Source organism: Lepisma saccharinum, chromosome 15 (assembly GCF_977018435.1).
Source record: "Lepisma saccharinum chromosome 15, izLepSacc3.1, whole genome shotgun sequence".
NCBI lineage: Eukaryota > Metazoa > Arthropoda > Insecta > Zygentoma > Lepismatidae > Lepisma > Lepisma saccharinum.
The window spans coordinates 31,697,702-31,713,310 of NC_139243.1; the positions used below are offsets into that span (position 1 = coordinate 31,697,702).

At 36.3% G+C, this 15,609-nt stretch overlaps 1 protein-coding gene across 2 annotated transcripts in view; it reads left to right on the forward strand.

The window, feature by feature from the left end:
• LOC145999662 (glutamate receptor ionotropic, NMDA 2B-like) overlaps nucleotides 1-15,609 on the forward strand; it is a 957,426-nt gene that overhangs the window by 796,238 nt on the left and 145,579 nt on the right. For both annotated transcript variants that reach the window (XR_014443422.1, XM_083136793.1), the window contains exons 12-13: nucleotides 8,222-8,334; nucleotides 15,340-15,463. Coding sequence is in view for 1 of the 2 variants with exons in the window: in XM_083136793.1 (XP_082992919.1) it covers nucleotides 8,222-8,334; nucleotides 15,340-15,463 (237 nt within the window). In the remaining variant the exon portion in view is untranslated. The remainder of the gene's footprint in view (nucleotides 1-8,221; nucleotides 8,335-15,339; nucleotides 15,464-15,609) is intronic.

Consider the following 15,609-nt stretch of genomic DNA (forward strand, 5'->3'; position numbering starts at 1 on the left):
TTCATACAAAGACTTCTCGGACTCCCTGTACATCTTTTTGAAAAGTTACATGGTCGAAGCCTACGTGCATCAAAAGAGAAACGCCTCTCAACGAAGTGGGCTATACCCGTGACCTCGAGACGTGACTGGCAAGCAGGCGTTTTGCTAAGGGGCAGTGGCGTACGCAAGGGGGGGGTTACCGGGTTTAAACCCCCCCCTTGAGCTTTTAAAATATTATGGAAAATACTGTAGAAAAAATTAAAATGGCTAATTTATCATAGTCAAAGATCTGCGACAATAATAATAATAATAATAATTTGAATTATTATTCCCATGCAGCATAAAAAAAAAACATTCCAAACAATCTAAGCGGCCGCAAAGTTCAATTATGCAAATTTGTTTTTGCAAAAAGTCGCGCATTGACTCGCGAGAATTGTGAAAATTCCTTGCTTTCACATCCGCTTGTGAACTCTCAAGTGATGCTGCGTCTACATCCACATCATTAAATAATGTTGAAGAAGTGCTTTGTGAAACACCTAGAAGTGATAAATGTGTTGGAATGTCTATAAACTTACTTTTGAACGAAAACGTAGATTCAGTGGAATTTATCAACATGTATTCTCGCGCTTCATCATCATCCTGGGTGAGTTCCATAGGTAGAGGTAATGTAAATTTCCCTGTGCATATAGCAATGTGCCGTAAAGGCGCACGTTGTAGTGTGGTGGGCCCTACACATTCTCGATCTCGACCATTTTGTAGGTGATGTGATCAGCACCATGCTCCGGTAGCCTTTATCCCCCCAGGATTGATCTCAGGTACCCATTGATATGAGGCTGGGTGCGGAGACAAGGCTGAATAAATTCCATCCAATTCTGGGAATCGAACCCGGATCTCCCACGAGGTTGTCAGATTAGACCACCGCGTCTCCTTGAATGAGTTTCATATTTTGATTATTTCAATAAATTTAATATATTTGCTTGATTTTATGGATTTTCTTGACACTTAAAATGTCTGACCTATCATATACAAATAACCTCTGACTAGACAATTATTTTGTAACAAAGAAACAAAAAAACTGTAATTGTGTTCTATCGCTTTCATAAATATATTTATGTAGATCTCTACTACTACTTAATAATAGTAGTGATATAAGTAGTAACAGCAGCTGCATTAGTAGTAATCAATCCAATTAATTAATTATAAGTATTATTAATTAATTAATTATGATTACTATTAATTAATGAAAGTATAATAAAACAATGGTAATGTAAATTTGTAGAAAGTTTTCAAAATAACACCCCCCTTGATGAAATCCTGCGTACGCTACTGCTAAGGGGTCTCCCTTATTTCACAACACTTCTGCAACCTTGTGTACTGACGTCAGACGAGAAACGCCTGCGTTGTTAGGTTTGGTTCATTTATCATTTATGCTAATAGAACTAAACTTAGCTAAATTAACCTATCAACTTGGGCATTTAGCCTAAACATAAAAGGACGCATGGTTGCAGAAGTGTTGTGCGATAAGGGAGACCCTTTTGCTCAGTGTACAGTGATTGCGCATGTCACAAATATGTACCAGCTAAACCGCGTTTGCTTATTGTTCGGAATGCTCATCCTGAAGGAATTATACCTTCAAAACCATGTATTCACAAACTGAATGAGAGATCTGTTTCGAATCAACACGCAGGAGACCGGAAAATGTCTGAGAAAACTTTCGTAATAAAGTGCTGTTCCGCATTTTACGTGTCAAATAGCTCGCAGAAAAGCAGACTTTGTTTAGTAACCTAAAATGTAAGCACCCGTCAATTTTCACATGGACCCATTCAAAAAGAGTGCAAATAGTGGCAAAGTATGAAATAATTGAACAGGAAGCAGACTTTGTATATTTGGGAACCCATGTTTCTCTGTTCGAACACCAAAAAGAATGTTGAGATAAATTTGATAAAATATAATAGATTAAATGGAATTTTGAAAATAAATTTTGGAAAACAAATTCAAATTAGATACCATAACATAATTTCAAAACCAGTTCTTCTATATGGTAGTGAATGTTGGACTCTTCGTTAACTAGAATAAATTGCTCAGAAATGAAATTTGTGCTGTGTATAAATTAAGTAACCTTATGAGGCAAAGTTAGAAGTGAAGAAATCCGAAATGAATGGAAGGTCGAAGCAATCGTGGAAAAAACTCAAGACATCAGTTAAAGTGGAATGAACATGGTCTGAGGAAGCCAGATAGCGGTTTGCCTCGAAAAGTATCAAATTACAGGCCAAAAGGAAAGATAAATTTAGGAAGATCATGTCGCCGATGGAATTATCAATATTTGTAGTTGAAGAACGGGCTTTGGTTATCCACACCTGCAAGAGGAAGAAGAAGAAGATGTGTTGTTGTCATTCAACTCGTGATTGGCAACTCATTCTCACAGGCTTTGATTGAAAACCTTCTTATCATTACTCTGCAAACAAGAGAAAAATTATCTGATGCTGTTGTCGAATTATCAAAACAAAGCAGATGAAGGCCATGCAGATAAGCCAGCGTTGTCAAAATTTGTGGCATTTTTTAACACACCGTCGTCACCTTTATATATTGCCAAGTGAAGAGAACTTTATTTTGACAACGAAACACGGAGGGATGTTATAAATATGGTAACAGGGGGATACTCGTGCAGAAGTCGAAATGGAAGCACTTTGCTGTTGTGTAACTGAAAGAGAAAATATCAAATGACTGTCCAATTTAGTTGGCGACGGGTTTTTTCTTCTTTATACAAAATGGATAGGTCATACGGCTGTATACGCCATATACCCTCTGTTAAATCTTACTCATTAGCATATACCTTGCTCTACAATGCGTACACCTAATTTCGTCTCGTTTATACGTAATTAAGCAATTACTCCAGTGAGTGTATTACGGTGAAATATTTTTGGTCTCACGTGATCGGGAACATAATGTTGAAGAGAATTACCAGTTAATCAGTTTCAACCCCATAATATGTGGCTATAAAACCACCTTGCTGCATATGACGCTTATTCTATAGTTTGTGAAAAACGTTCTTGCAACAAGTGTGGTGACGTATCAAAGGAGGGCACTTTGAAGGTAGAAATAGTCCCATAAGAAAACTTTATTTCTCAACTTAGCAGTCATCAAAGTACTTTTTCCACGTTTTTCATTTTTTGTGTCAGGAGTATTATTACTAAAGCCATTAACAGTATGCAAACTCACAATTCACAAAACAATATGAATAAGAAAAGAAAAATACAATAACATGTTATACTATATCCCTCATCTTCAAAGCAATCATTACAATACGCGTTTCATATTTTCAAAATGCCTTCTCTATTATATGCTAATTATATATATATATATATATATATATATATATATACACACATATATATATATATTTCATTAGAGCTAGAATTTGTATGTAGGCCTAATTATCGTACATATTCGATTCCTTTCTAGATACATATCTTGAACACTAAGATGTCAAAGAATTATGTAACTGACATAATTTTGCATAGGTTTTGTTATTTTTACATATTTGCTAATTTAATTTACATAAAACAACATATTTTGGTATTTTTTTCCTATTTTGATCCTTTATCCTATAATTTTCAATCTCTGAAACATAAAGAAAATATGTATCTTATGTGATGTCATATTTACTATTCAATGAGATGCTTAGTGCTCACAGTCGCCTAAAATTGACTGCCAAGTCAAAAGACAGACCGAAGACGTCAAAAAAAAAAAAAAAAAAAAAAAAAAAAAAAAAAAAAAAAAACTGGAACTGTTATTTATCGAAAGATGCTGGAGTTTTTCTCCCCTCCCCCTTTCTGGTTGCATATTTTCGTTTCCCTTTTAGGTTTAGGCAAAACACCTAGAAACTTAATATCGGTGGACAAAAAAGCTACTTTCCTGAACGAAGCGAGTTACACAATATGTTCCCTTGTAGTATAATAATGTACAGAAGTAGCTATGTATTTTAATCCAATTGTTCTTTGTGTAGACGCTTTTTTACAATTTGTTTCGAAAGTTACGAAGAAATCTCTTACATATTCTACAATAATTTGCGATGTGAAAAGTAATTAATAGTTGACAAAATTGGTTTCTTAAATATGTGCACGTTGCTATGCTTTCTTGAGTTCATAAATTTGATACAAATTTTAATTTGAACCACTTATGTCTTTAAAATTACGTTGACTATGTTCAAATAAAATACATATCAGCAGAATTCTTGAAATTGCTTGGATACTCGAATATTATTAATATTAATACATATTCTATGATGCTATTAGCTACATATCTTTTTGATAATACATATTTATGTACATATTTTATTAATTACTGTTACATATTTATGTACATATTTTGTACTTTAGTGTTACATAAAAATCCGGGCTCTAATAATCATCATCCTCATCATCAGTAGCAGCAGTAGCAGTATTTCATCATTATTTTTTTCTTTTGCAGAAGTTAAATCACATCTATAATTGAAACATTACGTCCACTTAAAGTTTCACAAACCTTACCATATACCCTATGAAAATTTTGGGACTACAGACACAGTGCACGGTTGTAGCTCACTAAATATCGCTGTCATTCAACTGTGTGCTTCCACTTTAATATTCTTCCTCACAGGATTTCATTTAAACACTTCTTGCCATTTCACTGCCATTCACGTGTATAGTCTTTTTAATTGTATTCCTCTTTCTTAAAATATCTGATCCAATCATGTCTCGCTAACTGACGTATTGTTACAATTAAACTCTTCGCATTCTTTTCCTTCCCTCAAACCTTACAATGCTGCCATTCTTCTTCGAGCATTCCCATTATTAATTATCTTGACTTACAACAATGAGTTGTTACCATTTCGTTTAGATGGCAAGGAATTATCAACAATGCCATGGTGCCATTTTCCTTGCGTTTATGGCTTTCTGTACAAGCTGGATGATTGAAATGTTACATAGAACCTGAGATCCAATCAGATTTCATAATTTCAAGCAAACTGTTGACGTCAGCACGTTGAAACAAACTTTTCCTGTCTGTCCAAAGCTCGGAAAATTTTCTAGGCTTCCTTTAGAGACTAACCTATGGAAATATTCTCATTGTATGTATAATTAGGCTTTGCAATGATTATGTCACAACATGTTTCTTTTCATTATTATTATTGATTGATTGATTTGGTGTTTTAAGTCCATTTTATGCACAATATGGTTAATCGTGACTGGACCTAAAGCTTTAAAGTGGGATCCGAACCACTATGTGATTCCACCTGGTATCGAACCCAGGACCCCTTGATTACAAGGCGACGACGCTACCACTGCGCCATCGTGGAGGCCCTTCATTATTATTACCTTTTCGTACAGAAGTTACATTTTTAATTTTTATGAGCGTGCATCCAAATTAAACAAAGTAGTTTTTTTGTGTTAAACTTTTATTGGAAGTTGTAAGTTTTATGTCCTCAATTTTTAAAGATAACATCCAATAAATTATCACCAATCGAATTGATGCAAATTTGGGCTCCTTTTATTGCGTTTTCCATGGTGTTGGAAATCTGCGAGGAAATGTTTCCAAATTCATGCTGAATATTGGGTACTATTATAGTATAAGGGAAACACCTATAAATCAGATATTTCGCACTTTTTTACATTGCTAACGTACTATTTTGGAATCCGGAACATTTCCTAAGGTGAAATAATGCATTTCTAACTAAGATAATGTCTATTTCTTACATTTCCGAGTACTTACTGTTACTTGTTATTTCGATTCTGTAACACATTATGGCGGGCGATAGCGTACTGGTACAGGGCGCGTTGTGCGAGTGTTTTGTCGATTTATGGAGTGTTGCAACCTCATTCACCGGAAAACCTACTTTCGTGCCCGGATTTAAAATTATGCTAATACGTCGCAAACCATTGACGTTAGCCTCACAAACCATTGACGTTAGCCTCACAAACCATTGACGTTAGCCCCACAAACCATTGACGTTAGCCCCAAAAACTATTCACGTTAGCACCAAAAACCATTCACGTTAGGCCCAAAAACCATTTTCCGTAAGGTTAGGTTAGGTTAAGTTAGGTTAGGCAAGCATAGTTAAAAAAAAATAAAAAATACTCGACAAGTCATGTTCTAGTGAAAACACGGCAAGGCTGAAACACTGACTATGGGGTTGCGTCATCTTAACACACGGAACATTGTACTCTCGTGCAGAAAGCAAATGGCGGCAGCAGAAACAGCGTGTCGGACAGAGATTTTCGCAGAAAACGACATGTTTTCGCATTAAAATGGATCAAAACTACATTCATGAACTTCCACAACGCTACAGAAAATGATTTCCGTAAGTACTTTCTCCTGTAAATTTGAAGAAATCCGTTTCCCTTATACTATAATTCGTTCTTTAGTTGCTGTAACGTCTCTGGCTTATTCACATAAACCAATGACTTAGTGTGGCTGGTCTAGTGGTTAGCTGCCGACCTTTTTTTGTAATGCATAGATTACCTACGTAATGCTTCTGTATGATTGGTGAAGAGCAAACAGTAGTCTGTGTAGCAAGCGAGACGGCTCGACCAATGAACGCGCGAGAGAGAAGGTGATCGCATGGAGAGGGCAACGCGACTGCAGCTACCAGCACTGCAACAGAGCGTACTGCTTTGTTACGCTCACTCACTTTCTCCCCTTCTCCACCATTGCTCCACAAACTTCTATAACGGCGCATACCTCATAATATGCAATTCGTGTATATCATTCCTAAGAGTGTAATTCGCCTACATTTTTCGTTTTTGCTTTGTTACATAGAAAGGAAAATACACGGGAGAGTCTAATGTAAACCTTAATTTGTTTCTGTTTCTTATCTAGCAAATTTTTGTATGTAGTGTTGCACAAGTTTGCTGCGTTTTAATACAGACCTATTGCTGATCTACATATATTTTGTACTTTGAGTTAGTGCCTGTATTCTTTAAGAAGAATAAGTCCTTGGGGTCCACGTGGAGTCACTTATGAGCCACTGAGAAGGCCTTTCCACCCATCTGCCTGCGAACTGAGGCCACTGTCGAACTTTCTTCTCCATTAGTAAACTTGCTGGTGTGTTAAGCATGTACACAGCTATTGAATTATCATTTGCCGAGAAATTTCTGTACGTTTTAGGCTAACAGAGGGCACGAAACCACTTCTCTTCACTGGTGCAAGTGTGTAGAGGAGGCGCCATCTTGAAAATAACAAAAATGGCGCTTTGAAGCTCACTTGATCAGTGTTGCAGCCTTGAGGTCGTTTTGTAAATAATAGATGATATGTCATGTAAATTTGAGCTGTATACAGTCTGCCTGGCAATTTTTATTGGACCTTTAAGGTTTTCATTTGAATCTCGTAATATTTGAGATTTAAAACAATCCCGATTACGAACAGCGCGAATACAAGTCGAATTTCACACTACTCGTAGTAAGAGATAGGTATTTTGTTGCATGAAACTATTGGTTAAAGTTTTAGATTCGACATTGTCAGGGTGTACTGTTAATGTTCAAATCATTATAAAGAAACAGTGAGAAAGGAAAAGGAAACCGCATCAGTTAAAAAATTGGGCATTATAAATTTGTTTTTTTTTGTCTTATTTTCAGCCCAAGTTAATTTTATTTTTGTGTTATTTTTGTTATTATTATTATTTTGGTCAAATAGAGGAGCGGATCTATACGAGTGTAAAGTTCATGCAAATATCGTATTAATACTTACTGCTGGTCTAGGCAGGAATAGGATTATTATATTACAGTTATTTTTCCTATTTTAAAACCGACGATATTTATTAAATCTCTTTTATTGGATTGTGTTTCTTTTTGCTTGTAATTTTTCTGAATTCACTTAAACAGGAATTAAATTGTGATTATATTGTGAAACTGAGCGTCTAGTATATAATTCAAATACGAATTAAGCTTTTCCAATATCCATAGTCACTGGTTAGCTACACAGCTTCATGTAGTTCAATAGAAACGATTTAAATAATCTACTTATTTTAATATATGTAGGTTATCTTTCCTAATAGTAGAATATCAGAAGCCGAACCTGAAGCAAGAAAGAAACTCTATTTACGTATCAGCTTGTAAAAAGCAGGCAGTTCTGAAAGTGTGTAACATTTAACTTTTATGTGCATGAATGAAGCTTTATTAAAAATGCTTGCAGTTTGACAAAAAAATCTTTCAACAGGTACAAAATATTTAGCATTTATTAACATAATTATGAAATATTTTGCCAACAGATGACACCACCGAGAGAGCATAAATATTCCTTATGTCGGAAACTGTGGCTTGTTTGGGCAGTTCTGTTCCAGGCAGCAGTAAATGTTGATTGTCCCAGAGGATACACGGCAAGGTATGATGCAGTGATTTGATGTACTTCACGATTAAATACATGTTTTGGAAATAAATACTGTCAGGTCTTATTCAGGATTTGAATTTTAACAATGTTGTCATTGACTTTCTTGGTATAAGTATGTCATGGGTGGATTCAGATTGAAAGGTCGTTTTAATTTATATTATATATGTCATTCCAGAAGGAAAACGCGAACTACCCTGGTCTATATATCTGTCTGGTCGGTATACATCAACAATGTTTAGAAAAAATTCTATAACTGTTAGAACAAAGGTGTTTTTCCGGCTTTGTAAACCTTACTTCTTTTTGTTGAGTTCTACTAAATCGCATTATTCACGCAATTAGAAAATACAGTGCCTTTCACGGCCGAGCTAGCCGCCGCTCTGTGGGAAGTAAGACCGCATCTGCCTGCATATAGACCCACAGCTGTACGCTGACCTTGACACTGGAAGTGTCAGTGCTTCAGTATCCAGATAGCTGGTGTACAGTTTGCACGTGTTTGTGAAGTGTTAAGGTGTTAAAATGTGTTTTAGATTGTGTAGTTTTAGTTTATGTATTACTGGTGATTTCTGCAGTCTGCAGTTGAGATGGACCGAAAGGAAATCGGTAAAGGTGGAAATGATTGGTATGATCTTTCCCAGGAGAGGGACAGATTGAAGGCTTGTGTTGCTGAAGCCATAAACCTTCGGGTTGAAGAAGGCTAGAGAATGTTAGTTAGTTTCTGCAGTCTAATAATGCCACGCTATCTGTACAATTTAAAACATTTTTATGTACGACTCTTACGTCATTATGAATTCTTGTAGGAAACTTAGAAGTTATCTTTCAGCAGAATTCCCAGATAATCTTGTTCCACACAGAGACAATGTTCGAAAACTTGTGAACAAATTTAGGAAAACGAGGTCTGTTCTTGATATGATGCGAAGGGTGAAAAGACGTGTGCTTACTGAGGAGAAAGTAGACGACGTTGGTGCACTATTGGATCATACTCTTCAAAAAGTCCTTCGGCGTCTTGCACAAGAAACACATTTTCATGACGTCTGCGTGGCGAGCTACCAAGCTTTTAAACCTTAAGCCATACATTAGAAAGAATTGAAGGAAAATATCAGGGAGAGAAACTGAAGCAATTCGGAAGAGAAACTGATACATGTTAGTGAATATATCCTATAAATATGCCGTAAATGTGTGGATGCAGGAGGACATTATTTCCAACCTCTTGTAAACAAGGTACGTGCTCATTTTAATTTTAACTGTCCGTGTAATTCTACGAGCTTATTTCATTACACAGCTAGCGGTTCCAGTTATGCGGATGTTGCATCCAGTTTGCCGGCAGACGCGCTCTCACTGCGCGGTGTCCTATCCGCCGCTTGACGGCCTTGAAAGCCACTGAATGTTTAATGACTTTTTTCCATTTGGTACTCTGTTGCACGTTGAAGACATGCAGACGTCCATGAAAACACACAAAGCTTACTTTTATACAAGTAAAGCAAATATACTGTGCAGTATTTGTAATATTTTTAATCCCTAATAGAGATGGGTCAAAGTTTATTCACGTTCATTTAATACACGGATAAGCTGATTGGGACTGGACCTACAGTAAAGGTTTGTGGTCAGAACAGCTGGGAAATGTGTCCAGGGCCGGTCTGATGGTGAAATGTTATTAATAGAGGGCCTTAAGTAAAACACTCTGTCTCTCTCCCACCAAGTAGTCGGATTAGCAACCTGTATGAGTGATTTGGTTTAAACTCAGCTCACATAGAAATACAAACACGATAAAAATATAAATAGATTGGAGGGTTACTTTTATTATCTATCTAGAAACACCCTAAAACAAGAGGGATTATAGTATTACTACAAATATCCCTCACTTCTCAACAAGTTGATATATCCTAGGCATCTTAGAGTTCAACCTAGAAGTAGTTGTAAAGCAATTTCTTTTGACTGTATCTCATAGCCAAATATATAGAGAAAAAGTGGCGAAAGTCTACCAATCTACGATGTGGTTTACGTCCAACATGGCGAATTTTCCAATATGGCCGCCACGTATGCAACATGAGCCAACATTTTGGCTAATATCTTCCTTGATATCGCATGTACGAAAATGTGTCTTCTTATATTAATTATTAGCAACAAAAATTCCTATTATGAGTAGACTTCGGATTTTTACGTTCTAATAAAGTGTGGTTTTAGGTTCTTAAAATAGGTTCTAAAATCCCTTAATAGGTTCTTAAAATCATAAAATAGGCTCTAAAAGTATTATATTACGTTCGAAAAATCCTGAAGTAGGTTCCAATAAGCTTTAAATTGTTCAAAATTTGTGGAAACTAGAATTGTTAGAGATAAAATTTCAAAACAACCATAAGAAAGTTTAATAGCCTCATATAGCAACCAAGTATTAATTTTCTAACCAAATTTTAATTTGTATACATAACTTTCAAAATTATCCACAAATTATTTTAATACTATACTTGTGTTGTTAGTAAAAGTTACTTGTTGATATGAAGAATGAATTACGTAGGTTTAATTTGCTGCACAATAGCACCGGGAATTCATTGAATTCCGGGAAACGTTACTTCGCAAGGCTTGAATGCCACAAAGCACCGAACTGACTCAAAAGTTAGCAACACTACACGGATCAGAAGTATGCAATTACGACCATGGGGGAACAGTGGCGCCAGATAGTTTGCTTTGTTTAGAACTTAGAGAGAAACAACATGGACCCAGAGGGAGGGAAATCGGCAGAGAATATGTTTCAAGCACAATAGTCATTGAACTTTTTCGTCACCAAATAGAGAAAACACCTCTGTGACATACAAATCCTAAACTTTATAACTTTATATATATATATATATATACAGGGTGTCATTTTAATGGCGCCCACGGACCTTGGAAACGTGTAGAGAACATCAAAACAACTTACCGAAGGACCTGGAAAACTTTTTTTCATAAATCTTTTGCGTAAAAGCAGTAAATTAATACCATCCTACTATTCACTTTACTGAAAGCTTTGGTTTAATTTAAAAGAGTTGCACTTAATTGAGAATCACTCATAAGTTTTGTTACTGACGGACGTTGCAGAAATTAATTACTATATACACAAACGTGACATAATAATTACCTTTCTAGTTTCAAGTATTTTTTACGTAAATATATTTAATGATCTTGAGCTGCCATCTATGAAAGAAAAATGCAAGCTTGATACATATTTTTTAAAGTGTCATTTCATTGTGAATTAAGTGTGTATTATAGGTTTTTCTATTGTTACGGCGGCCGATCCTCATGCTGGCAAGGGAAGTGGGGAGCCGGGAAGCGAGCATCCAGCACGATAAGAAACGCAGCAGCCAGTGGAACGAGGTGTACGTAGTACTGTCTACCGCCGCGTTCGAAACTATCGGCGGCACCGCTGTTGTCTGGTTTGTCTGCGGCGTATACGCCGCTCCCCACTTCCTTTGCCAGAACTAGGACCGGCCGCCGTAAGTGTAGAAAAGACTTATGGTAGAGGAAAGTAGCTTTTAAGTCTTGTATATGTTACAAATACACAAAGAACACAAATTACGTGAATTGACACAAATATTTTGACTTCAGGAACATATTAAAGTGCATATACTTCTAATGATGCACTTTTCGTGCATTAAAATTCGCTCAGAGTGCATTAGAGGGAACTTTCATCCGGCGCTATGTATTGAGAATGTAGCAAAATGCATTAACTTTATTTTATTTTATGTGTGTAAAAGTATGTATGTACTGTACTCAAGGGTTTGAAATGGATATTCCACTACATGTACAGTCAACGGCAAAGATAATGGTAAGCAAATTGTCCACCGCTATTTTCATTACTTTTTTATTCCACATCCTGTGTTGTTTTAAGGAATGAAACTATGTTGGTTGAAAGCAGGCATTGTTCTCTGCTTATTGACGTATTTATTTCAATTCATTGTGTAATACAGACCGAATGAAAATGGTGGTGGACAATTCGCCTACTGTTTCTTTCGCCGTTGGCTGTACCTTTCCAGTGTGAGCTAGAATTGTTAAATGCATAAACAGCAAATAGTATCAACCAGTCTTCCGGAATTTTCTTTCCCTTTTAAACTCTAAACAGAGAAATCATAAATGGTTATCAGCTCGCCAAACTGGAAAATACTTTTGAATTTAATGTTCATATACTCAATACTCTGCATTAATATTACTTATTGAAAATTAACATGTACAATTGAAAGATATTTCCATATTGTTATTTTGATGATCAGGGATTGGATATATTGCTAGGGTGTCGTGTCGTTTGCGCAGAGTCATTTGCGCCGAGTCATTTGCGCCAAGGGTTCTTATCGGTTCATTTCCGCCGTGACATATGTCAAGACCTTCCTACGCTGGTTTTCCCACAATCCAGAGTGTCATCCCCGCCACGCGCACGTGTGTTTATGGGCACATGGTGCATAGTGCATAAAGTGGACTTAAAACATGACGTTGCACATCTGTATTTACACTGAAACGTTAAACCTATCCAGAGAGTCAAATATGACTTTACTTATTTCAAAAGACGTTACACAGGAACACTTGTATCAACTTTATTCCACAACACAAAATACATAAATCAGCCTATTAACTATTAATCATTTATACACTACATGAAATCCTCGAAGATCGCCCGAGTTTCTGTACTTCGAAGGAACACACTCAACGCGTTTGTCCTTTTGATGTATTGATATTTTCATCTCTTCCCAGCCAATAGACCCAATTCTACCATCTCAATTGCAGACGAGTTTCTCTTTGTTTCCGCATTGAAGGCTTCAAGCAGCACGTAAACATTGGGTTACCTTTTCCCGATGACTTTGTTAAGCTTTGAATGCCATGACTCAACGGCATTATTTGTCTTGTGTCTTTGGTTGCAACAGTTCCACACAGATACTGGAACATGTTCGTTCTCCAACCAATGTTTCACGAAGTAGTCATTAAACACTGGACCTTTTGATCGAGTGGAGAACTGTCCATGATGAGTAGGAATCCCTCCTCTACTTCTGATTCAGGGGTCAATTCTCCAAATTGCTTGTTTAAAGTGGAAATTGCATCCAGAAATGCAAATAAGGGACGGCTTTCCCGTGCGTTGTCTCCATCGTTTCCATATTCTCAGCCATCTTGTCGTCTCTCTCAAGTCTCAGTTTTACATTAATACTAATTTCCCAATGTAGATCCCTCATATATACTTTCATCTTACATTCATTTACGAATCACCTTCCTTTTCAATGGAAGATAAACACAGCTATAGCTGGGCAATGTCATAAACACACGTGCGCGCGGCGGTAATGACACTCCGGATTGTGGGAAAACCCACCAAGGAGGTCTTGACATATGTCGCGGCGGAAATGAACCGATACGAACCCTCTGCGCAAATGACTCGGCGCAAGTGACACGGATTCGTATTGCTGCTAGACTTGAAACTTGACTGGGGTAATATATCAGAACAATCGAATCCAAATAACAAATAAAAAAGTGAAAACCAGAAATACAAAAAGATAAAGGTAACATTGTCGCTACCATACTCTGCTAAGCTCCCTCGCTACAACAATTCATCTCCACATAGAGAAAGCTTACGTGAATGCTTGGACAAGAGAGCGTTAAACAAGGTGGATTGACTTAAGCTATTTAAATCAGGTGACTTTTCTTTAATGGGTTAAAATCACTGATTTAATTGATTATAAAGAAATAATTTATAGAATAATGTACATAAGAATTTTGTAGGTATCATAATTACTTTTGTTGAAAGTATATTAATCTCTTAATCATTTAATGGTGCTTATTAAGCCTCAAGAAAGGGAAGGAAATGAAACAAGATGCTGATGGGGTGAATCTCATACGGAAGTAAATGTAATATGTAAACTATGAACACGCATAAATTACTCTTGATTTCAAATTCTATAATTTTTATACGCAATAATAGCAAACATTTTGTGTAGAAAACTGTACGAAATACTAATCATGTTAAACCGAAAAGAGTTTCATTTCATCTTTAAAAAATTGCCAAATTCAGCTACACAGCTATACAATATATTTTAAGTTACAATTATACGTATAGTAAAAAGTTGCTGAAAATATAACTTCATTAACACACTCAACAAACATTGCCATTGTAGGTTCATATACACAGTATCAGAAACAGAGAAATGCATATCTACATATAATTTTTTTGCTTTAATGAAACTGTTCAAATATTTTACAAGGCCGTTTGCCAGAGAAAGCCTTTCTATAAGAAACGCACAACCATACATATGTACGTATATACATACGTATGGTGCGAAAAACTATACAAGCAAGTTCAAGAGTGTTTTTTTTTAAAAAAGAAAATGAAAAAAATGATTGAAATAAAATTAGATTTAAATAACAAAAATATCCAAAATTATTTTTCAAATTAAAATCGTAATTTGTATCCACCCTGCATTTAAGTATTATAATTTTACTTCTCAACCAGTGGCGTCGATTGGCTTCCAAAACCAGGAGGCAAGTTGCCAAAAATAGAGGGGGGGGCCAAAGACAGTATATTTCCCTTTGTAGATAACGTTTAGCATAGTGCTGGGACAAAAGTGGCGAAAAGTTGGGGCAACTTCCCACCCTCGCCCCCCTAATCGCCACCACTGCTCATCACACTAGTAATTAAACAAAAAGAGGACAACACAATGTTATCGAAAATAAGACTTTCCCTTACGTGAAATTTTCCATTTCGTGCTCTACTGTGCTCTTCTCATGACAGAACAGTCGGTGCCGTAACGGAAGTATGGTGTCACTGGCTTTTCCCGCTTGGGCCAGTCCGGCTCTGAATGTGTCTTTAAAGAGTATCGAACTCGGAACCCCTTTGTTCACAGGTTCCAGAAGCTGAGAATAGTAGCGTAAAAGACCATAGTACCAACTTTGCAAGCAAACACAACCATTATTTTTAAGTATACATGTGCGTGTGTGTATAAGTTGTAATGAACTTATTATGGTAATTACGCTTTATATACATTCATTCTTTTTCAGGTTTATGGCAAATGTTTGGGCAATGTTCGCTCTCATATTCCTCGCCATCTACACAGCTAACTTGGCTGCCTTCATGATAACCAGGGAAGAGTTTCATGATCTTACAGGAATTCACGATCAAAGGGTAGGTAAATAGGTTTTGGAGGCGAGGAAACACCTCAGTCATCCAGAAACATACGTTATGAATATTGATTGCATCGAGTGTTGCAAACAAAAGTATACCCGAAGGTTTCCACCACTTTTGTTTGGGACACCCTGTATAATGTAGGT